Source organism: Ambystoma mexicanum, chromosome 3q (genome assembly GCF_040938575.1).
Source record: "Ambystoma mexicanum isolate Mex_15411 chromosome 3q, UKY_AmexF1_1, whole genome shotgun sequence".
In the NCBI taxonomy this organism is placed as follows: domain Eukaryota; kingdom Metazoa; phylum Chordata; class Amphibia; order Caudata; family Ambystomatidae; genus Ambystoma; species Ambystoma mexicanum.
Genome location: NC_090926.1, coordinates 586,075,568 through 586,101,242, shown reverse-complemented (window position 1 = coordinate 586,101,242; position 25,675 = coordinate 586,075,568). Strand labels below are relative to the sequence as shown.

Below are 25,675 nucleotides of genomic sequence, written 5' to 3'. Positions count from 1 at the left end.
TAGCAGAGCTCAAGCAAGGAATTGTTGTCAATAGATCTGGTTTCCGAGCGAGTTTGCTCAGAAAGGTTGATTACAGAGGCATCCTTGTCTTAACTCCGTTCGGGGTTGGTCCCCAGTGCAGGGGCCTGCTTCACGATGGAAGAAAGCACGAATCGTGCCATGGCTTGGATTGCTGTCCGGTCTCTCCTCCACCAATGTTAATCCTGCGCTGTAGTTTTGTGCGTATTTTTTTGGCATTAGCCCACGAGCGGTTTGTGGCCATATTGAAGTGAGCGAGAGCAGCACTCTTCCTGGCTGCTTTACTAATAGTTTTGACAGGCATGCATGAGAGGGGGCAAAGAAAGTTGCTGCCAGGAGGCAGCCACCTGCAGAGAGTCGGGGCAGGCAGTAAGTGTGGGGGGGAGGAGCAAAAGTGTCAAAAATGATAGGTACAGTACCTACAAATCCGCTCCCGCTACACAGCCAACACCAGCAACACTCTTCACACTCTTCACATTTTTACTGATGTAATAAAAATGTCTGAACCAAGAGTTCCTTCGGGCGCTTGACTTAAAAGCAGCGGGCAAGTCCATGTACCATAGTCCTGTTAACAAGTATTGGCAAAGCCAACAGTTTTGGCTTGTGTGTAGGTGTTAGGCATTTGCCAGGCACAGCCATCATATGCAGATGTACTCACACTATTTTGCAGCTACTACCATCTTATGGCCAGGTAGTATGATTATGGCAGTTCCTGGTAAATGCCTTTCTCATGCCTACACAAAAGCCAAAATGATTGGCTTTGCCAATCCTTGTTAACTTTGGCTGTTAGGTGTCTCTTAAACACCGCGTATAAGCCAAAATTATTGCATTGGAGTACATCTAGGAGGGAGATGACCTGTCAGCAGGGACACACAGCTTGTGGTTGTTGCTTGGTTATTTATCAACCCATTGCATGCCCATGGCAATGCTAATCCCTATTGCCATGCCCACTCTCTACTTTTCCCTCCCAACCCAAAGCACATCTTTATGGGGTCTGTTTGAGCCAGCTTTATCAAGCAGTACCATGAAAAGTAGGCCTGCCAGTGTTACTCTGTATTGCATTTTCCGAAGTGTATCCTTTAGTTTAAATCTCCCCTAGCCACCTTTGCCCCTCCAAACTCACGTCCCCCATAATGTCAGAATCATTTAGTTCAAACGTAAACACTTGAACACATTGTAGCAGATTCCACAGCTTTTGACCCCGCACTCTGGGTGGATTTTGGTTAAATCTAGGAAATTTAGCGCTAGAATCTTTTTGGGCATGACGGGGTCTGGGATTCCTTTGTCATACAGTCTAAAAAGGACTCCATATGTTTAGGAAGCGTTCCCCAGTGTTTTGAATGCTCACTTTAAGCCCACCCCCCGAGGGCAATGAAGTGCCATATTTTGCTCATCCACAGAGCCGTGGCAGGAGGAGCATTTTGAGTCCAGTGGGCAAAGTGTGAAGCCAGCCACCCCCTGGCTGAATATAAGAATTTGTGTCCCCAGAATTGCATATAGGGAGTCCTCTGCAACATACAAATCGACTATTTCCCTAATTGTAGATCTAATGTTGAGCCAAAATGTTCTAAGTGTGGGGCCACCCAACGATAATTGAAGAAGAGCCCCCCCCCCTCCATCTGCCTACATCCCCACAGCACTCGCCAGTTCTCCTAGTGAGTGAAACCTATCTGGAGTGCAGTACCATTTAAGAACAAGGTTATATTGACTATCATGTAGTTGGAGCGTATCCGTGTTATGCTCAACCTCTTCCACGTCTTCGCCTTAAACTGCACTCCCAGCTCCCTTTCCCACTGCCTTATGTACGTTTTTTCCACAGAGGAGTCTCTTTCTATTAGTGAGACATACAATTTAGATAATCAGTCCTTTAACCAGCATTCCCACCTTGTTGCCTTCCCGGGGGACCTGCAATACCTAATGCCTAACCTGCATGTATCGGACGTGATCCGATTGGTACAACGTTGTTACATCACCAGGCTTTTTTTTCACTGAGTTTTTTTGCCAAAAATATTTGGCCAAACAAACTCGATAGAGAAATATGGGAGGGGGGGCTAAGTGGATATAAGTGGTTTGGGGTGTTGGGAATACGGACTAGATAATAGTGAACAGGGTTATGGGGATCTCGCCCCCCCCCCCGAATATATAAATACATTTGAATATTTTTTTCTGTGAAAAACCCTGGCGATCTAAGAACATAGAACCGATCCGATTACCCCCAAGCCACATTCTCCCTTGCAGAATTCAATTTAACATATCCATCCTCAAGTAGAACCCCCCCCCCCCAACCCCCCACACACACATTCATGGTCATTTTCAAACCTATCGTACGAGTCCCAGGTCCCTCATTCCCAGTGAGAAGTTGTTTTTTGAAGTGATTGGAGTGTTTGGAGAGGCAAACGATGTGAGGTCCTGACCTGATCACCTCATCCGATGCTACAAGTGGTTCCCTGGTAACAAAATTGCCATACAGGTTAGGCTCTCAGTGTTCTATAAATATCCATTTCCCTTCTGAACTGGTTTGTCTCCATTCGATAGGCCCTTACTGTGCTGCAATATAATAACATAAACGCCTGGGAAATGCCAGTCTCCCTCTTCCTTGATGGTGAACAGCATACTCCTATTAGCCCTTGGTGCACCTCCTACTCAAACAAAATCCAAAGGCATATGCTCCCACTCCTTGATATTTTGTTTGAAATGGGATAGAAACAGATTGGAAGAAATGCAAGAATCTGGGGAGGATATTCATCTTTATTATGGAAATCCTTCTGAACCACGAGAGACAGTCTATCTAGTTGGAGAGATATTTTCTACCGCCTAAGATGAGCGCTGGATAATTAGCTGCATACATCTCCTCCAGTCTGTGTCAACCTTATTTCCTGGTATAGAAAGGCACCCTATGCCTACATATAAGGGAATTGGGATTGCATCTGTTGCTTATCCTCCATACCCACTGAAATGTTTAGTGTTTCCGATTTATTTCCACTCATTTCACAGTCTGAGACTGATCCAAACACCCTCTGTCCCCACTCAATCGCCACAAGAGTGGATCTACGTTGTGTAATTTTAAGAATAATGTCCTCAGTGAATAGATTGATCGTATGTGATGTGTTGCCCACCTATATTTCCTGGAAGGTGGGGTAAGCTGTTATTCTGGCCGTGAATAGTGCCATTCTTAAAGCAAAAAGAATGGATGAAAGCGGGCAACCCGACAGGTGACTATAATGATTGAACCTAGCCTAGAAACTTCATTTTAACCAGATTTTGGCAGTGGGTCTCTTATAATCACATTGAAAGCAAAGGGGAAAAAAAATTAAACTTAAACTTGGAAAGAATAATTTCAAGAAAAACCCCTGTCCACCCTCTCAAAAGCTTTCTCAGCATCTAAATCCAAAAACAGGGCGGAAACTGGGGTTGTGTTTGCTTTATCGATCATTAGTTGTACTCTCCGCAAATCATCATATTTGCACCAGACTAGTACAAAGCCATGCTGGTCCAGATCTATCAACAATGGGGTTATTTCTTCCAAACAACTGGCTCGCATCCTGGTGAATATTTTAGTGTTAGTGTTACGAAGTCCAATGGGCCTATATGACGCACAGAGTGTGGGAACCTTCCTAGGTTTGTGAATAACCGTGACATGGGTTTCCCACATGGTCTCAGGCAGGACTCCCCAGTCACAAATATAGTTAGAGGTGCCAGAGGATTGCCTGAATATTGTGAAGCGCTGTATAAAATAAAGCACGTAGACAATCTGGCCCAGGACTTTTTTGGTCTTCATCAGCTTGACAGTGTCCAAGACTCCCTGTAGACTCAATCGGAGCTTCCACTAAGGCCCTCGGTTCCTACGAGAGTGTAGGCAATTGTATACCCTCTAGATGGGAAAACTAGGTATGCCGTTCAGTGCCTTCTGTTTCGTACAAGCTCATTTCTTGTGCGATTCTCCTCCCCCGTCCTCCAAGACTTTTTGATCATGTATAATTGTTTGAATACATTTCTTGCCTTTCCTTAATTTTAAGAGATTGGCCAACATCTTGCTTGTCCTATTGCCTTATTTATTTATTTCATTTGTATATCGTACATACAACCCAGAGGCATTGAGGCACTGTTGCAGGTGAAAGACTACTAGTCAAGCTAGTGTCATACAGACCTATTTTTCGTCATAATATATCAATGGTAACACAGGTACAGTTATTATACATGAACAACAAGCAGTAGTAGGTGTGGCATGGGGAAAATCCTGGTGAGTAGAGGGGAGAGAAGGTCTAATTGAAATGCTGAGTTTGAAACGCTTCGAGGAAGATCAATAAGCTTTCTCTGCCCTCAGGGAGGGTGGGAGGTCATTTCAAAGTTTGGCAGCAAGGTATGGGAAGCTGGAGCCTCCAGCTTTACATCTCTTTACTTTGGGAACAATTAGTTGATCAGTGTAGGGGGGGGCTAGTGGGTCTAGATGAGTGGGCTTTGGTGATTCTTTGTGAGAGATAGGATGGCGTGTATTGCAAAGGCACTTGGGCAAGCGAGAGTGTTTTGAAGGAAATGCGCTACTGGATGGGAAACCAGTGTGCTTCTCTACTGGCTGTTGAGATGTGCTCTCTTAGGGATATTCAGGGCTGCTCTGAGTGCGTTATTCTGGATGACTTGGAGTTTGTGGATGTTTCTAAATGAGGTGCCGTTGAATAGGACATTACAGTAATCGATCTTGGAGCCAATGATTGCACGGGCAATGGTTAGGCAGTTGTTTTTGGAGAGGAAGGGTCTGGCTGCATTGAGGACCTTGGTAGCGTAGGCTGCTGAGGAGGCAACAGCACTTGCTTATCTATTCATAGTGAGTGAGATGTCCAAGTAGACCCCTATGGTGTTAACAGTGTTTGATACTTTGATACAGGAATTAAACAATTGTCCATTTGGAAGGGAGTGTATTGATTGTTGAGGGTTTTTAGGGCGCTTGGAGTCCGACAATTAAGATTTCTGTTTTGTCACTATGGAGACAAAGATGATTGGCTGCCATCCAGGTCTGTATTGTAGACTAGATCTTGTTAAGGGTGTTGGAGTCATCAGTGTAGTTGCCTGTGAGAGGGATCAGTATTTGGGTGTCGTCGGCATAGTTGGTTTAAGCTATGCAGAGGGACTCTAAGATGTTGAATAGGGGCCTGGTAAACATATTGTAGAGTGTTGGGGCGATTCAGGACCCTTGTGGTACACCATATGTGATGGGAGAGGCATTCGCGATCTCTGAGAAGACTCTCATCACTCTCCCTTCCAGAAAGTAAGTGATCCAGTCCTTCGCTGAGGGTGAGAAGTGAGCGTGAGTAGAGAGGTGAAGGCACAGTATTTGGTGGTTGGCCAAGTTGAATGCTGCAGATAGGTCTAAGAGGAGGAGCAGGGCAGATTTACCCTCGTCCCTGATCTCGTCTAGCTGATTTTTCAGGTCGATTCAGCACTATGCCCTGGGCGGAAGCTAGATTGTCACATTCCAAGGATTTGATTGTCCTCCAAGAACCATTGGACTTGCAGGTAGGCTGCTTGGTCCAAAACCTTTGGGAGAAAGGGGACGGTGGTAATTGGGTAATTGGCCTATAGTTTAAGGGAATGGCTGGGTCAAGGGATGTGTTTTTTTTTTTTTTTTAGGAGTAGGTGGACCCATGCTTCCTTGAGACTGGCTGGAACAATGCTTTGGGCAAAGGAGGCGTTTATGATGGCTGTGATGATGGGGGGTTAATATGTTAATGCAGTCAATTTTGTGACTTCTATTTCGGAGAGGTCTCTGAAGAAAAACTGAGAGGTGGAGGGATTGGGGGTGGTGGGGAGCTGTTGCTAGTGACTGTCTTTTTTGGATTTTGGTTGTGAGAGGATTTTCATGTTCAAGGTGTCAGGTTTGCCTAGGAATGCTGCTTCGATGCTTGCACAGCAGGTCTCGTCTTTAGTGAGGTTTGTAGGGGGTGCTGCTGGGAATTCTAATTCTCTGTAGATTGTAGATAGAAACAATCTCTTTAGTGTCTGACTTGGCATTACTGTTTCTGTTATTAAAGGAATTTGATTTGGCTGTGATTATGGCCGATTTGTAAAGTTTGGAGATTTTGGAGGAGTCCTGTTCTGCAGTGTTAGTGGGATTCTTTAGCCACGTTAGCTGGGCTTGTCGTTTCAGGGTGCGTAGTTCTAGAAGGTCGGGGGTAAACCAGGAGTTAGTGTCTGACTGTTTTTGATTTATGAGGAACTAGTGGGCAAAGGTGTGCTTCTGAGAGGAAGAGTAGGTATCCACAAGAGATTTGGTATTGGTGGTGAAAGGGTGCTAGAGGCAAGGATTGTTGAGCAGAGGAAGGATGTTGTCTCTGGTTAGCTTCTGTGAGCTTCGTGTAACAGCAGGAGGAAGTGGGTTGGGTAGTGTTTTGGGTTTATTTGGGCTGAGGGATAGAGAAGTGGATAATATGGTGGTCTGACCATGGACAGGGTGAGTTGGCAGTGGAGGAGACTTCGCAGTTGTGGTCGGCAATCCAGTGTAAAGTGCGTCCTTTACTGTGGCTACAGTTGGTGATGCGTTGAATGAAGTACAGGGTGTCAAGAGCATCACATAATGATTTAGTGGGTTAGTCATTGGGGTCATGGAGGCCCAGGTTGAGGTCTCCTAGCAATATGATTTTGGAGTAGGCTTTTAAGTTATATTGTAGAATATGAAGTAGGTTAGCCTCAAAGTTTAGGACGGGGCCAGGTGGGCGGTAGATGAGGTGGATGGTGATTGTGCATGTGGGTGATGGTGAGAGTTTGAGTGATAAGAGGTCTGTATTCCCTTCAATGGATTTGTTAAACTGTCTGAGGGGAATGGATTCTTTAGCAATTAGGGTGACTCTGCCACCCCTGGAGGAGGATCTGTCGTTCCGGAAGATAGTATATCCTGTGGGTATGGCTAGAGATAGGGCCGGGCCACAGGCTTCATGAAGCTAGGTCTCTGTGAAGTCTAGTGTGTCCAGGTTGTGTTTGGTGAATAGGTTGTAGATATCCAGTGCATGGGCAGGAAGCAATTGTGCATTAAGGGCGCAGGTCATTGAGGGTTGAGTGACTGTGGGCAGGGTAATGGAGACTGAATGAAGGGGGGTGTCCAGATTATGAGAAGCTGTGTGGGTAGGTGGGTGAGGTAGCTGGTGTCTGGGAAGTGCTTGGTTCCCAATGTTGGGGGGAATAGAGGAGTTGCAGAAAGTTTTGGGGTCATGTAAATGGGGCTTAAGGGGAGGGTTAGTGCTTTGAGGGAGGGTTTGCCATTCTGGTTGCTGGGGGTGTTGAGGTTGTGGGCTGTTGTGTAATGAGTAGGGCCTGTTTTTAGGTAGCGTGCAGGGGTGGGAGTGCAGCCTGGGTGGTTGTAGTTAGCTTGTACAGTGCTGTTATGACCGTCTCTTAGAATAAATGAGACATTTGTGGTGCGTTTCAGAAATTGTATGCGTCATTACATCATGAAGAGTTGTTGTAAGTGTTGATTGTCGGATTATCTTGACCTAATCCACATCCCTAAGTTAAATGAAGTTGATAAACTTTGTCTGGATAATGATAATACAACGCAGGAGATCATAGACGTTAAGGGACTCTTGGCGCCCAGATGGTTGCCTATAGAGTTTTATGTAGCATTTAGCTCCCTGCTTTCACCATTCCTAGTTGACCTTTTCAAAGAGATCATTGAAGCTGAGCAAGTGGCTGATTCCATGAACACCGCAGTAATATCAGTGCTTCCAAAACCAGGTAAGAATCACTCAGTTTGTGGTAATTGTAGACCAATATCCCTTTTGAATGCAGATGTTAAACTCTTAGCAAAGATTTATGCAGTGAGGATTAACCCTCTGCTCCTGAAGTTAATCCATCAAAACCAAACCGGTTTCATCATTGGCAGGAATAGTTATGATAACTTGAGGGAACTATTGCATGTTGTATATTTGTCATGATCCCAGTCAGTGGGCGTAGCCCTCATTCAGGTTTTCAGGCTAGGCAGAGAACATTAGACACAACAGCAGGTCAAAGGTGGGTGTTAGCCTGGCACACATGACATTTACATCATTCTCATCATAGACTTTTGAGATGTTTTACAGTAATTCCATACACTTAACATGGCCGCTGCCGCAAGGTCCTGTTATAAGTTGCAGCACATTCTATTCATATTGCAGAGGGAGCTATTTAAGCTCGGCCTCAGCTGGAACACGCACTTTGCGTCTGCTCCGCTGGCAGCGGGTAACGCTACCAGCGTTTCTCCTCACAGGACCTGTAAAAGGAGATAATAGAGACATTAGTTTTACAGCAAACTAGAGTTCAATAGGTCAATAGAAAATACTTACCTGTCTAAGGTTATCTTCGAAGCAACTAAATTCCTTCAGAAGTTTTCACTCACAGCCGCAGCATCTTCATTCAGCAGTTTTCGCTTGTAGTCGCAGCATCTTCCGTCAGAAGTTTTTAGTTGTAGTTGCAGCAATTTCAGACAGAAGTTTCTTCCGCAGTCACCGCATCTTCCGAAGGTATTTTTCTCTCAGCTTTCCGAAAACCTGCAGACAAGAGGTATTTAAAATAACAATAAACAAATGTAATAGTTAAAGAAAGAAGACGTTTACTAAGCATTTTACATACCTGAAATTTCTTCAAAGTTTCACCTCACAGTTGTTTCCCCGTGCTTCCCTGAAGGCTGCAGTTGCTCCGTATAAGCAAACTTACGTTTTAAATGTTTTCTCATCCTGAGTAACTCCGCAACCATAATTCCTTTTCCTAACTTCAGAGAACCTGCAAAAAAACCGAAAAAAGATCAAGTTATTAGAAAGAGAGATCTCTCTAACCTAGGAATTAATCCAAGCCCTAAAGATCACAGTATTTTCTCCAGTTACTTACCCCAAGTCTCATTCCTAAAAAAAAGTTAAGACATTTTGTAACAAGAGACTATGGAATACTTCAGCAACCCAAGTTCCATCTTTTCTTCTTCCCGACGTGCCCCTGTAGAAAAGCAGGATGGAGAGCTCCACAAAAAATAAACACCGGTGAGAAGGGAGGGATTAAAAGAGTACCCATCTCATGCAGTAGTATCTTAGTCAGTAGATGTTGGTGTTCTTTTATTGTTATTGTTGTTTAAACAGAAAGAGAATCCAAAAAGTATCAAGCACCAGGTCCACAGGCTGAAAAGGCATTAAGCTCCCAAGGAGTCTAGGTAAGCGTTGCAATATTTGAAGAGCAACTCATTGGACCCCTATGCTCCAATTGGCATTGACGCGGAAAAAGCATTCGACATGGCAAGCTGGGTTTTCTCTCCAGCAAGTACTAAAAAGAGTGAATTGCGGCCCTCATTTCTTGAAGCTCTTTGCAGCCCTCGCCAAGGACGCAGAGGCTTGGGTTATTGTAAATGGATGTTTATCGTAATGCTTTCAAATCTTTCGGGGGACAAGGCAGGGTTGCCCCTTGTTCCTGCTTTTGTTTGCTCACTTTATGGAGTCTCTGGCAATTGCAATAAGGGAAAATGTTGGTATAAATGGTATAACGGTGGGTAACTGCACCTCTAAAGTCTTTCTTTATGCAGATGACCTTCTAGTTCTGCTTTTTGATCCTGAGCCTTAAGGAATTCATTTTAACACTGACACATTTTGGCAAGGTTTCAGATTATAAAATTATGTATCTAAAACATTGATTTTTCCAATTTCAAAAGCATAGTGTACACCTGTGCCCTGAAGCAGTACCTGATCTGCAGCCCTTGCTTTCCAGCGGCACAGAGCAGGTTCAAAGGTCATTTGTGCCCTCTTGACAGCTACAGTGATAGCCAATTTACAGCCAATTTACTTCAGCGCATGGACTGCATTTAGGATATGCACTTCTGTTTCCAAACCACAAAACTATGAGAATGACTATCCCGGTGGCAGTTGAGACTTTAAATATAAGCCATACCTGAGTTTATTATATGGTGGCTAGTATTTCTCATAATTATTAAAACCACACTTGAATCTGTATCACACGTGTCAACACTGTGAGCCCAGGCAAGGTGTGGTCAGGGTGCGTGTATTTCCCCAGACTGGCTGGCTCTGCTGCACCCATCAGGACTATAGCCATGGGGGCTGCCTTTCATTGATCCTTTGTGAGGGCAGGTAACGCCTTTCTCCAGGAAGACTACCCCTCAGCATCAGCTTTCCTGGGAAGCAGGAATAAAAGGACATACCTTATACAAAAGGACTAGCCTCACACCAGTGTGTTACATACCAAAGTGCCTTTGATGCTTGGGATCTGAGATGGTAGCACGGGTAGTGTGGTTTAAGGATGCAGAAGTAGACAACAGGACACAGAGGTGACATGCTTGTGGGCATAAACCTTTATTTCATCAAAAGTAAGGAAAAAAATCCCTGTCTCTCCCTATAACTTAGAGGGGTTTCCCGAGCTCAAACAAAACTAAGGATAGTGTCAGAATGGCTGTCGCAATAAAAATAGTCCTATGTCCAAAACCTATTTCCATCCCTAACACTTCAAAAGAAAACTATATAACTAGTTTCACCCTGAATTCAGAAAGGTGGTTCTTTCTTTCTGGACAGTGTTTTGGCAGTTTGTGACTGTTGGAGAAATCTTATTCCTCTCCTGGCCGTCACAAGGCCTTCCAATCTAGTTTCACACAGATGGAGATGGACGTCTCCCTTCCCCAGGCTTTCTTAAGCAACTCTTTATAGTTCCACAAAGATGAGTGAAATATGTCCCTTCCTCAAGCCTTTCCTATGCTCTTTTAATATTCACAATAATGTCTGTGGTTTTGCCAGAGGATATCTCTCTTCCCCTGGCCTTCTCTTCCAGTTATGTGGGTCCCAGACCCCTTTCTCAGGCTTATGTCTCTCACTTAGGCCCGGGTTCACTCTCCTGCCAGGCATGGTTTCCCACATCCAATTCTTCATTCCTTTCGGTCTCTCAATCGGGCCTGGTTCACTAGCCTGCCAGGCACTCTTTTGAACATGCAACTCTTCAAGCCTTTCAGCATTCGGGTCCCAGACCCCTTTCTCGGGTTTATAATGTCTCTCCACCAGGCCTGGTTCACTAACCTGCCAGGTGCTGTTTGACACATAAGGTTCTCTGGAATTATTCCAAGTACTGGTATGAGGAAGATGATTGTACTCAGATTGATTGTTTTCAACATTTGGTTTTACCCGGGGGTCTCTCTTTTTGCCATGATAAGGTTCAAATTCACCCATCAGAGTCTTAACAGGGTCTTTTCTCTGTCCCCTTCTTTGTAGAGCAATTCCCCATTCATTAACACAGTTCTCTTGATAGATTCTTTCAACCCCAGTGGCTTTCTCCTTGTCCCTGCTCCATGGGTTGCTTTTCTCACCGGCTCTCAGCTACTACGGGCTTCTCTCGCCCCTAGAAGACATGCAGGGGTTCCACAGCCCTGGGTCCCTCACAGGTACAGTGGTACCATCTTGCACTCTCTGGCTTGATGCCGGATACCTGCTTCTTGCGCTGAGGTCCCTGTGTGCCAGTAGTGTGTTCTGCTGGGACGCTTTTGCTGCCAGCTTCTCCAGGCTGCTCTCACCCCTGGAAGTCGTGCAGCAGTTCCCCAGCCCTGGGTCCCTCACAGGTACAGCAGTACTTCCTTCCGCTCAGCGCACGGCAGCTCCCTCCAGCTCACAGTTTCTCGAGGGAGGATCAGGCCACAAGAAAAGTCCTTCCCTTAATATCTTTGGCCGGCTCATTTGAGAGCTAGTATGTTCGCTTTGGTTCCGGAAAGGGTTCTTCACTCCTATGTTCTTCTTCCACATGTCAATATCTACAGAGCCATAGCTTTCCAAGTTTTCCTTCCTTTGCCTCGTCACAGTATGGCTTTTTTCATACACATGGACAGGTCTATTCTGCATAAAGTAACTATGAGAAGAAAGCAGAGGTAAAGAGGATGAGTGTTTTGGCCCCAACAGTGTGGGAGGATGTGGTTTTGGGGGCAGAGTGGTAATTGTTATATTGCGTTCTCCCTCAATAGTCTTCACCTCTCCCACAGAGGGGTTCCCCTCCCATGGGATCCTCCCGCTGAGTACCATCCACAGGGACACTTTCTATTAGTAGCATCACCTCCCTGGCCCCATGGGAAGGGTTCCCCTCTGGGGGAGAAGTGACAACATTGAGCAATTCGTCACTGTGGCCAGAGGGAGTTCCGTTTAAGTGTAGAAGGGTACCTGAATCTTGGTTCTCTCTGTACATCACTTTACCTCCTGTCTCCTCTACTTCCATTATAGCAAAGCACTTTGGGTATAATGCAAGCAGGCAAAGCCCACTTGTCACAGCAACAGGGATTGATGTTGTCCAATCACTGGTGGACCTTTGCGTATAAATTAAGGGATCTCCCACTCATATGATTCACTTTAGGGCAATCCAGGAAATAAGGAAGAATTTGTTTGGGCCTCCTTTGGGGAGAGTCGACCTTTCCAAAGACCTCAGCCATTGAGGTGAAGAATGAGGATTCCAAGGCTCTGCTCCCTACCCACTACCAGGGCACATTGGGGGTGACTCTTGCTGAGGACCACGACCTGCCACTCTGCCCCACACCTCCCTAGGCTGCGAGAGCAGATCCTGAACTCACCTTGTCCTAAAGCCCCTGGTTTAGGTCTCACAGCAATTGGATCATCAGATCAGCCAGGATACCCGTTCAAGGTCACAGCAACAAACAGATGGACCTCAACTTGAACCACTGGAGCATCGTGTCGCAAGCTGACATGAACCAGCAGTTACCAGCGTCTCAAACTGACTCAACCTTCATGAGCCATCTGAACCGCACGACCCGAACACTGCAATCAAACCGGACTGTGCTCCCACTTTGAACCGACTAAATGCCAGCTCACCACCTGACCAGCACAAATTGCTGAACCCGGGTCCAACCCGCTCTGCAGTACAGCTCAAAGCCTGGTTCAATGCTGTTGAACCACCTAAGAACAGCAAGAAGATACTATTGACTCATACTTGCCCCCTGTGTCCGTTATTAGGCCCTAGAGACTGGTTGGGTAACTTTTGATCCCTTTTTCGCACTCCAGAGATGTCCTTGCAAATTCACTGTGATTGCTGATTGTCTTTTTACCCCCGTTTGATTACCCAGAGTACTATATCCTTCTATCCTTTCCATATTCTGTGTTCTCTATACAGGGGTGTGTTTTTATAAAGTGTTTTTAATAGTTATTTATACATTGTTGTATAACCTGCCACTCTGCACCAAACCGACCTAGCCTTGGAGAACAGAACCTGAATGGACTCCCCCCTGTCCTAAAGCCCCATGGTGTGGGTCTCACAGCATCCGGATGGCCAGATCAACCAGGATCCCAGTTCTACCGCATCAAACCGGTAAACAGCATTCGAACTGTGTACGCTGTAATCGAACCAGAGGGACATGCCAGCCTTGCTTTTGGCAATTCATTGAACCTTCAAACAACCACTGCTTTGCATCAACTGAACCGGCTTGCAGCCGCAGCATTCCAAAGCAGAGCACATGACCTGACTCAACTTTCGTGAGCCATCCAAATCGCACGACCCGAACTCGAACCGCATTGAGCTCCCACTTTGAACCGACTAGAGGCCAGCTCACCGCTTGATCCAGCACAACTCACCGGACCTGTTCTGACCCATAGTACAGCTCGAAGCCTGGTTCGATTCTGTTGAACCGCCTTAGAACAGCAAGAAGGTACTTTTGACTCATACCTGCACCCTGGTCCATCTTTAGGCACTAGATACTGGTTAGGTCACTTTTAATCCCTTTTCGCTCACCAGAGATATTCCTGTAAATTCATTGTGGTTGTTGATTGCCTTTTTAGCTCCGTTTCATGACCCAGAGTGCTGCATCTTTCCATTCCTTGCATATTCTGTGTTCTCTCTACAGGGGTGCGTATTTATATAGTGTTTTAAATAGTTATTTATACTTTGGAGTGGTTAATCGAAGTATATATATTTCATAGAATCTTGATTGGACATTACTTTTATTATTAATTGTTGTACCTTGCTATTTGGGTTGCTAATGGATCAAATGTGCACCACTTCTGAGAGCATAGATTCCCCTTAGCCCATGTTACCCTAAAAGGCAAAGGAGCTTTATCTCTTGGCTGTGCTCGTTTTACCTTTATGATTGGTATCACTGCGAGTTTGTAGAATGTGGGGGCTGAGTAGACTGTTCAGCCACTACTCATCCTTATGGTCCTTCAGAGTAGAAGTCTTTTTGTTACACACAGTGCCTTGCAAACATCTATCCCATGCCAAAAGCAGAAAGACACTACAAAGTATCATTTTGGTGCTGCAAACGGCAAAGCTGAGCCTAGTTCACCATGTTAGGTGGCATACGTTCTTTAAAGATTAAGAGCCGCAGGTCCTTTTCAGCACCCACTTTTAGTAGCTGTGAGCCCCAGTCTGGGAGTTGTCCATGTGCTCATGAATGATCATCCCAAGTCAGTGTTTTGATCAAAAGCAGTTTCTTCCTCCTTTGCCAATCCAAACTGATGTTCCCCATCTATTCCTGATAATTTCCACAATCTCATAGCTGTTGTCCTGGTGTGAGCTTGACCTCCTCCAAAAGGTAAACATGCAGCTGCCAGGCTGGTTAGTGGCTCTAAAAGAGTTACCATTTACAATCATTCCATACTGGATGTTTGCCCCCTAATTCAGCATAAGTCAAATTCAATATCCTTTGACTAACTTGTAAATCCAGGGTTCAAAGGCACCTTCTTCTCCACAGAAGAGATTCGTGCCTCATACAGTATTCAGAGTTCTACCTTCTGCTAATGGCCTCTTTCCAGAGCAGGGATCAGCATCCTTTGACTCTCTAGATGTTAGAGACTACACTCCCTTTGGATCTAGTCCGCATTGTTAAGGTTGCATGATAATGGACTTTGTAGTCCAAAACATATGGAGATAAACAGGTTGCAGAACCCTTCTTTCGAGTGTCCCATCACCAGTGAGGTGGTGAGACAGATTTTTCTGCTATAAACTGTACATTGATCTCTGAGTCGGTATCAGCACCTCTCCTTTACACAAACCCCAAAAAGCAATATAAACCACTTTTCACCTAAATCAGGCCTATTCTGTGCTCCTCACTTTTTTGACCGTCCTCCTGGGATGCGCCCAGAGACACTCTGGTGGTCCGTGCTGTGGTCAGAGACATTGTGTGCTGTGCTGTCCCTAGAGAGGTGATGGTCTGTGCGGTGCCTAGATACTTTGTGGCCTATGCTTTTGTGATCTGTGCTGTTTCTTGGGTTGTATACGAATTGTTCTTATTACAACTGTTCGAATTACAATTGACCCTTTCACAATTGAATATATGGTCAATTGTGAAAAGGTCAATTGTGACCCTTTAAAATCGGTCACTTGTTCATTCGAACAATTGTAAACGAACAATTTGGTGTATACCGTTTCTTGGGACATTATGGTCCCTTTTGTGCCTGAAAGCATTGTGGTCCAGTGCTGTGCCTAAATGCAATGTGGCCTTTGCTCTGCCTACAGGCATACGGGGTCATTTCATTGCTGGCAGAGTGGCAAAGCAAGGAGTAAACACAAGGTGTAAAGCAATTTACATCTTGCTATACCACTTCAGCAGATTTTCTAAAGATTTTGAACGCAGAGTTGAAGACTGGTGGGGGAATAAATTGTCCTCTCATACTTCCCATTCTGTCTGGAAATGCTCTTCATTTTATGGCAGCATGTGAAGCAGGTGGATTTCACAGGAATACATTGTAAAAGCAATCTGCAAAGCATAATTTGCAGGCAACATTTATTTTTTCAACAAGACAGAGTAAAAGTGAAGAGTAAAGGATATTTTACCTGGTTTTACTCTTCACCTTTGCACTCTGCCTTCGAAATGTTTCAGAATGGCATGCAGCGGACGCAACAGCACGCCAGTCCCTGCAAATAATTAGCATTTAAAACAAAATAATAATGTTCTCCATCTTTGCTGTGCCTAATCATATTGTGGCCTGTGCTGTGTCTTGAGAATTGGTGGCAAGTGCTTTCCCTCAGTTGTGGTCTTTGCTCTGTCTAGAGACATTGTACCCTTTGTTGTGCCTAGATACCTTGTGGTGAATGCTGGGCCTGGAGGGATTGTCATCCATGTTGGGCCTGGAGACATTGTCTATTCTGGGCATGGAGACACTGTGGTCTGTGGTGGGACTAGAAACATTGTAGTTTGTGCTAGGACTAGTGGTCTCTGCTGAGCCTGGAGACATTGCACTCTGTGCTGGGAATATGAGCATTGTGCTCTGCGCTGAGCCTGGAGACATTGTGGTCTGTGCTGTGCCTAGAGACATTGTGGTCCGTGCTGGGTCGTGTTATTGTGGTCTGTTCTGTGCTTGTTATACATTCCACAAATAAATAAACCAAAGTGTGATAGTTTCCCTTTGACTCCTCTACTTGATTTAGGCGACATTACCCTTTATTTTGTATACATCCATATGAAAGAGGGATCCCATGGATTTGCAATAGGGTAAAGTTAGCCCCTGATTTATAGACTGGATTAAGGTACAGCCATCCCATGACTCATCTGCGCTTGGCCCGAATCTAACCCTGCCTGTCTTCTCCCAACAGCCATGCCTCACTTCTTGGACTGGTTTGTGCCGCTGTACCTCATGTTCTCTATCCTTATTCTCGTGGGCTTTGGTGCCTGCATCTACTACTTTGAGCCTGGCCTTCAGGAGGCCCACAAGTGGCGCAACCAGCGACCTATCGTGCGGCGAGACCTCCGGAAGACTATGATGGTGCGAGACAATTTGGCCTTCCGAGTGCCGGATGCCTGAGGACACCATGGGCCTGGCCAGTTCTGGTGGCACGGTAGTGGGGATGTTTGCAGAGCCGAGCCAAGATGGGGCACAGAGATATCGCCCCTGGTGGGAGGCGAAGATCAGGAATGAACGCTGAACTTAATATATCGTTTGTTATCTTGTCACTTTTGGCAATGTCCACGTCATCTTGTCATCAGGCAGTTTTTCAGTGTGCCATTGTTTCTACTGCCTCTGGCCATCTCTCTTGCCCAATCCTTCCTGTCACTATCTGTTGGATTGAGCCGCTCCACCTATAGTCATGTTCTGGGCATTCCAGCCAACTCCTTTCATGTCTCATCATACATGCCAACTTCTGTCATGTTATGTTATTCCACTATAACAATTCTTAGTTATGTTCAACCTTTCTTGTCACCTTCTGACATGCATCTCCAAACCCTTAGAGCAACATCCGCACCATCAATGCCATTTGTATCTCATCTCCTTGTTGATAGCCCTTCGGTCATTGTCTTGTTAATATCACCAGCTATGGCTGGTCATGCCTTTACCTACACGTCATCCTTGTGTTTTCTTTCATCAAGTGTCCCATTAGTATGTATGCGCCTTCTAACCCATCACTTGTCTCCTTGGCCTTTTCGTCTCTACTCAGTTGGATATCATTTCATCATCTTCATTTCTTGCCAACATTTTCTGATCACTTCTGTGCATTGATCTCTCAGCAGTGGAATGTCCTGCATATGGTCTCTAGCAAATGCATGTCTTGAGGCTGAGTGATTTCCGGGATGTCGGGAGGATCACCCCCGTATTTTGGTACCTCTGAAAGACTGCAATGGTTGGATGCAACATAAACTGTTTAATCTGACTCACCTCTGAAAGACAGTTGGAGATATGTCAATGCTTGATATGTGATTATTCTGCTCCTGTTCCTGCTGATCTTTCAGAGTCACTGGCCTAATCTGCCTATGCCTAGGAATGTGTCCATGACCCTCAGAACATGCGTTGTTACCAAATTAAAGTATTACAGCCCAAAACGTTGCTCTTTTGTCTGTGGCATGCTACCCGATTGTCTCCAGAGCCAACAGTGAAGAATACCAGTCATGTCACAACCCAGAATGGAAATTCCAGAATTCCTCAAGAAGTCTGAAATCTATGGTAACAAATATGTAAATGTGAAATGTTTTTTCTTTGGTGCATTTCCTTTTGTCAATACATTTATTCTCAGTTTTTCAGTTTCTTTTGATTGTGTTTTATTGGTTAAATATAACCTTTAACACATTTTCACATATGAAAACAATGCCATACATTACATTTCTACTTAGCAATATTATAAAAAAAATCTTGTTTCCTAAAAAACCTATTACGCATCCTAGAATTCTAATTGTATATGGATACAAAGTTGTGATTTGTTTAAAACCTTCATGATTTCCTGCCACTTGTAAAATTCATCACCAACTTATCACCCGTAAATACTAATGCCCAGAATTGGTCAGTGATAATAAAGTTCATGTTCTGCACCCGTCTATAGAGAAACCCTTTTCATATACCAAGGCTGATTTACAACAATCAGTTAATAGATGTCTGGTGGTCTCGAGCTCCAGGGCACATAATCTGCACAGATGACTTTTAAAAGGAATCTTGAGCCACGCTCCTCTGTTGGCTGAGCATGGGAGTTGGTTAAGTCTTAGGCATAGAATAAATCTTCTTACTTTGCAGTTCTGTAAGTATTTCATATAGTTACAAATGGAGTTGACCAGAAAGGCTTGCTCTGACAATATCATATAATTAGATTTCCCTGCGAGATGCATCAGACTCTTGTTGCGGTCCCAATTTCCTGCCTTTTTTAAAATTTCGGCAAATTTAGTTGCCAGATTCTCCTCCGAATGGCAGGTGCAGCCAATTTCTTCCAGAAACTTTACAATCTCACCATACCATTGTCTTAAAGTGGGAATGCAAACTTAAGTTCCCATTCTCGTCCAAGAAGGGGGCATAAGAAGATTCCAGATTACATCTACTCATCTCTAATTTAACTTAGAGATAGATGCTGCAACTATTTTCATAGGATGTGGGAGGTAAGCCCTAATTCAAAGCGAAGTGCTTCCATCGGGACCGCTTGTGACAAACCTAGAGCATTCTTCCATAACCTCCTTTCAAGAATATCAAGCCATGCGGTCTCCCTGACAGTGAAAACCTCTAATATACTGGGAACAATGCATGCATTATATAACTTTACTAGCCCTTCTACTGAATAACAACCCTGGCTTGCAATAAAAGTCCTTATGGCCATAAATTTGGCCGTTGCTTTTGCCATAACAAATTTCGAAAAAACCTTTTTATCTAAATTGTTAGTTATTAGTGTTCCCAAGTATACATAATTTGATAGTTCTTTTAGAGGTTCATTTTGGATTGACCAATTATATCTTTTTATATTCTTTCTATTTGGCTTAGATGATCATAGTTTTACTGAGGTTTAATTGCAGGTTATGAGTTATAGATAACTCTCCAAGACAGTGAGGCTGTGTTGTAAACCTATGGCAGTTTAGTCCAGGAGAATGTCATCCGCGTATGACAACCAGGTGATAGGATAGGTTTGCACACGCAGAGGATGATTATTACAATTCCTAAAGGCTGTTTCCAGACCAGCAATATAGATGTTGAAATAGGTGGGCGCCAGAGTACAGCATTGTTTCAAGCCAAGATTAACTGCCACCTGATTAAAACGAATTTGTCTGGTATTATTACAGTATAAGGACTTTGCAAAATGGAGAATCTGGGGGTGCATGTTATCTTTCTCCATTTTATCCCAGAGAATTTGTCTATCAACCGTATTAAAGGCCTTGATAAAATCAATAAAACAGATATATAAAATAGTTTTCATTGTCTGTGTTTTAACAGGGGTCAATACAGTGCAAAATAAAAACAGATAGAAAAGGGTTAATGGGTGTCAGTGAGGATGAAAAAAAGGGAAAGTAGACTTCTTTAAAAAGATTGACCTATTAAAATGATGTAATATACTACAGGAAACAATGCATTTACATTGTAATGTGTAAAGAATCAGAAAGTGGGCAAATGCAGCTTGCCGTGGTAGCAGATCAGACAGGACATGGGGGAGTATGCTGGGCTAGTTCTAGGGGGGGCACCATAGCTGACATCTTCAAAGTTCTACACAGAAATCACGCAGGATAAATAGATGGTTGGAGTGTGTGGCAAGTCCCTTGCCAGGTCACATGGGGGAAGCCACCCACACGTCAGTCAGGACTGTACTCATCCTGCTGTTTTATTCATTCTTATTAATCCTGCTTCCTTAGCGCAGGCATGATATGCCTAGGGAAAATTTAGCCAGGCTTGTGTTGTCGGAAGGATATCCAGTGACAATTGTGTGGGTAGACTTCTCTTTTACCACAGATCATTTTTCATGGCGTTTAGAGGTGCCTTGGACCCTAAGACGAAAGGGGCAGTTTGGTGATGTAACCAGTGTGGCTACGCTAGCCTGCATCTTATCCCTGGCTTAACTTGTCTGATGTTCCCTAGCTCATGGATGCCTAATGATTTTGGATATTGCCCTAGTAGTTTGGTTGTTAATTAACTGTGGCTGAGTTCTCTCTCTGAGAGAAACAAAAATATAGGCTATTGGCCCTCTGCAAATAGCTTAATTGTGAGACATGCATAGCTTTCAACTGTGAGAAGCCAGGTTTATACAACAGGGTTCATCACGCACCACAATGTCCGATAGTTCTTTTTAGTCCTGAAATGTAAAGAATTCTGCACTTGCAAGTCTTGATATAAAAGTTCACACAGTCAACATCTGACAGCAGTCATTCTGCATGAGCACAGGAACATGAGCCTCGGTGTAATGTAAAGCAGGCTTGTATAGCACTTTTCTGCCATTTCTGTTGGCCTCACTCTGCATGGCTCTATAAGAAAAGCTAGAGGGGGTCATTAGTGGGCCAGCTGGAGAGGCAGATGCAAAACCTCTGTTGATGGGTGCAGGTCAGAAGTACATGGGTTCTGACTGCTGCTTTGCACTTCTTGCTCACTTGAACGTTGCCCCCATCATTCCCTTCCCTTTTAATGTTTCCACCTCCTCCTCCTCCTCAAGTGTTATCACGTACTCAGTTAATACCACCTCTTCCTCAATTGTTACCACATCCTAATCAGTTATTATCACCGTCCCTCAGTTGTTACAACCTCTTCAATTGTTAGCATTTCTTCAGTTACCATCTCTTCAAATTCTAAATTCTTACCACTTCCTTCTCAAATACACTGCCACCTCAGTTGTTACCATTGTTTCCTCCGTTTTTACGGCTTCCTCATCAGTTGTTGCCGCCTCCCCCAAAAATGCCACCACCTCCCCTTCAGTGCGCTCCCCCTCTCGCCTCCAGCAACTCCTAATCATTCCTCCTATCACACTCCCAACACTATCCCATCTCCTGCCACAACCAACACCAACAACTGTAGCTGAGAGTTTTTATATTGTGTTCCCTTTTCCCCTTGGGCGAGCCTTCTACTGTGGGTGTGCACCTGTTGCTGGTAATTTGGTGTTGGCTGTGATTGTCATCTTTATGTGCACTGATGATGATTTGGGTTAAAGGGGCTTAATTCTTATGCCCACCATTTTGGGTTTTAGTTTTTCTCCCCTGACAACCATGGTTTCTGTTTGTGCCGTGCTGAGCTCTGCAGTATTTTCAAAATGTTATCTTATGGCTGGAACCACACCGATGAAGCTTTTGGAACACTTTGTTCCATTGAGCACACAGAAAACTAGCAACATTGTATCCCTGCGGGAGAACCCCTTTCGGGGGGTGGGGTGGGAGAAGGCGGGGGGTGGTGAGTGAAATCTCTTCTTTTTGCATTGAACTCTCAGCAATCGGGAAGATGTAAACTCGCCAAATTATATCCTTGGGCATGCAGAGTTGACCACTGGTCTCTCGAACTACTGGAGAACGGTCCTTTAAAGTAACTAGGAACGTGTAATATTATCTCAGCATTCACTACTATCAACAAGGGCAAAGAAAATCATTTTCTTGAATTCTATCTTTTTTCAATATTATAAATTTGGGCCGCTCAGAAAGCACTTTATTCTTAGTCTCCTAGTTGGGAAGGGGGGTCTACCACAGTTATCCTGCAGGATCTCCCTGTGGGATGGGGTAGGTCTATGCTCCCCATACCGGCCTGAGTTGTGGGACTGTGATTGTCCCCTACCATGTGAAGGGGAATAAGGTAGGGTGACTGGGGATCCTCCCAATACCGTCTGCAGCCCATCATACACTGGCTTGGTGTGGCACTCAGCCCTGTGAGGTCCAAGGTTACTGGACTCCAGAAGCACACAAGGGACGTTTATCACTGTACTCACCTATGTGAGCTACCACGAGGTGCTACCTGAGGTGTGGCTGAGTAGAAAAGCCCAGCTAGATCATGGCTTTAACGTTAATCTGCAATTCCAAAAGTGTTATCTGGAATGTATATCAACTGGACTTCCCCCAAAAAACATGTATGACAAAAACAAAGACAAACCATACACAATACTCTTTGATCATGAACTTCAAAGCTTGTCTGATACAAAAACATTGTATGTCCTACACATCACATAAATAAATTGCACTTTGAGGAAAAGCTACCAAACTCCCGGGCATTTTGCTTTATGCACTGACTAGAGCACTAATTTCAAGCTGTTATGTCTGACGGGTTTGTCGGTTATACTTTGCAGACTCTCTCCCTCAGCTGCTGGGACTTGCATATAAGATTAGTTGTTTGCTTGCCTCAAATAAGCTTCAGATGGGGAAGATTGGGATGGGTTGCGGGGTCACCCATCTGTCATGATGCCTACCCCCGGGCATCCGGATCGAGTCCATCAGCCCCGGGAGCAGGCATCCAGATGCTCAGGCTGTTTGGATCCAGTCATGTCGCTTTAGGCGCCAGGCTCATCATAGAAATCAGTCCTGGCGCCATAGGCGCCAGGCTCATAGACTTTACTTACCTTATGCAGACCATGCTGCAAATGAGTCCAAGCCAACGTGAGGCCTGGATGGGACTATTTTATTACCGGGACTATTTTTTACTCGGGTGTGGTTCTGGGGAACTTCTTACCTGGGACTACTTTGCAGGCTATTTAAACCACACCCGAACAGCAGCCCATGCTTCGTGTTATTCTGCATCCAGCAGCGTGACGCTCACCATGTCTGCAAGTCAGCATCCAGTCTTCTGCCACTCCCGCCTCGAATCCGGAGCTCCTAGAAAAAAGGAAAAGAAAGGAGAAGAGGTTAGATCACGGACATTATTTGATTCCTTACCTGATTCCGGATCCAGCACATCTCCAAGCCTGGAAAGGATATTATTTCAGCACGTGTCGAAACCCAGCACCTGGGGGGAAAACAAAAGGAATAACAAGGTGAGCCGAGAAAACCGACAAAGACAATCTCTTTGCCACCATAGGCTTACCTGCCTTATAATTCGCTGCATCTTCCTATGCCGCACCTATAAAGGGAGAGAAAACAGCAAGTTAAACTCATGCATCTTTTACCGGACAGTGTTTGGTAATACAGACTCTTACCTGAACGCCATCAGCTGCCTCCAGGCAATATTCTTTTGGACCCAGCTGCAACGTAACGAGGGAATGGAACAAGAGTGAACATCGGACATATTGAACTCTTTGAACTTTATAGACACTCGAGTCAATATTTCTCTGGAACTCCTCCAGTACCTTCAACCCAGTGAAGTAACTGGTATCTACGCGCCCCTGCATGCCATGCAGGATGGAGAGCTCATCATTTAAAAACATAAGGTGAGGTTACCAAAAGGGGATATCAGAGGTGATTAGTGGGGAGAACGAGAACTGTTGGGGGGCCATCACTAAAGTCCACAGGTGGCTAAATCCCTTTCTCCACTTGCAGGAGAATACTTCTACGAGTCCAGCAGACAAGATTAGGCGGGCCAGTCCAGACTGTCATCTCTTCACTACGCATCACGTTGGTGGTGACCCCAGCTGTCTGGGTCCGATCGACGCCCCTGTGGGAACCAGATGAGCGTAACACCATCACACACAAAGGAGGTGGTAAATGGCATGGGAAAAGGTGAGTGTGGGAGAGGAGGGAGATTGCGGGACTCTGCCGCTGCATAGATGAGTCCAGTGGGGAGAAAAAGAATCCAGGAAATATGTCTTGTAGGTAACAATGGCTAATACAATAATTCAAGGAAAAGGTAATGCAGAAATATGTGATGTTGGGAAATGTCATCCAGGGTGGGATTGGCGGGATTCTGGGAGAGGGGAGGGAATTGAGGGAAAGGGCCGGGAGGATATCTCTGGGGCAATGCGCTCGCCTTGGAAGCAAGACGATGCATAGCAACACAGGTTCGATCCCCGGGTCCGCGCTTAGAAACCTCTGGTTATTAAGCACATTATATTACATTACATTACAAAGGCAGTCAAAAGTTGGAGATGGTGGAATAAAGACGTGTCCCCTGTTACTGTGGCTCTGCGCCTTTTGTGGCAGTTACACAGGGAGTCCCGTGGGTTCAGGATACTCCATTGGCGACGAGGGCCGCCCATGTGTTGGCATTGGTGGTGGTCCAGGACGGACTGCGAGAAGTGCGATTCCCGGCCTGATACACACCCTGATGTGGCTGAGAGGTAGACGGAAGGGCTGGCACACATGTCAATCGCCCGACCCTACCTAGGGCGTGCAACAGCAGCACGTCAACCCAGTACTGCAGCAGTGAGTGCAGGAGGCTGGGGGAAGGTCCCATACGATATAGTAGAGCAGTGCTTGTGCCTCACCACAGGTGGCCGCCAACTTTGAAAGGGAGTTATTGTGTGTCACGACCGACACCAGTGTCATCTCATTCATCTATCAAGGCCACAATTACTCTCCTGGCACCACCGTGTCAGTGTCATCTGTGTGGGAATACCAAAGGGCCGAGAAGAGAACGGTCGGATCATTTTACAGGGACTGGGGTAGAACCTCACAGGCATAAAGTTACTGCTAACATGTCGGATCCAGACATCCCTACCACCCTTCCCATCACACCACCAGCTCAGGCTCCACACACGGTTCAGGAGTCGCTTGCAGTCCAGCTACCAGGGGTGTTTGATGTATCGGACACCAGCAACATGCGACCGAGGAGGGCGACATGGATCAGGGACTTCGACCTATATATGGGTGCCATGGGGCCCATGCAAGACGTCTGGGAGCAATGCCTGTTAAAACTGGCAGCAGGCCCTGCTACAAGAGACATCATTGACAAATTACCAGCCGACTCCGTGGACACCATTCAAGGGTTAAAGACAGCGCTGGCCACTTATTTCACGCCACATACTAACGTAGATTACGAAAGGCACATATTTAACAGCACAAATTGAAACGGGAAACCATAGACACATTTGTTATGAAATTGTGCCTCAAAATGAAACACTGACTTTAATAACTATTCTAATGCAGAGGCTTTGAGGTCCCAATCATCGCAGGATGCGAGTCGCAGAACTTCAGGAGGAAATTATTACAAAAATCATCCAGGACACTAGAAGAAATTCTGATGCTAGCAAGAGCAGAGCTAGCTGTAGAATCGTAAGGCGAGGCGTTTGGAAATCCGAAAGGATCGCAGGTACACCCTGAAGTCGTGTACAACTTACAAGGGTCACAGAGAATCAAGGCAGAACCTTTCTGCTACCGATGTCGCTATGAGTTTCCGCAAACGTACAGCAGTGTTTTGCGTGTGGGGAGGAGGATCACTTTAAATCAGTGTGCCGGATGGCCAGAGAGTCAGGAAAAGAAGATGAAAGGGGTGCCACCGGGAGGCCCATGGCAAAGGCACCAGAAACCGCTTCACAAGTGTCTCAAATTGCTGCCCAAATACATGTCACGTGACGAGGAGTATGGGGATGAAAAATCAGTGAGAGATCGAAGAGAAAGAAGAAGATACCGAATATCTTCATCGCGACCAGAGCGTTGCTC

The 25,675-nt window shown here is 45.2% G+C and overlaps 1 protein-coding gene across 2 annotated transcripts in view; it reads left to right on the top strand.

Annotated features, from left to right (window-relative positions):
• SMIM45 (small integral membrane protein 45) overlaps positions 1 to 17,765 on the top strand; it is a 62,519-nt gene extending 44,754 nt beyond the window's left edge. For both annotated transcript variants that reach the window (XM_069654394.1, XM_069654396.1), the window contains exon 2: positions 16,540 to 17,765. In XM_069654394.1, the coding sequence (XP_069510495.1) occupies positions 16,542 to 16,748 (207 nt within the window). In that variant the 5' untranslated portion in view covers positions 16,540 to 16,541 and the 3' untranslated portion in view covers positions 16,749 to 17,765. The remainder of the gene's footprint in view (positions 1 to 16,539) is intronic.
• Positions 17,766 to 25,675: the final 7,910 nt, after the last annotated feature.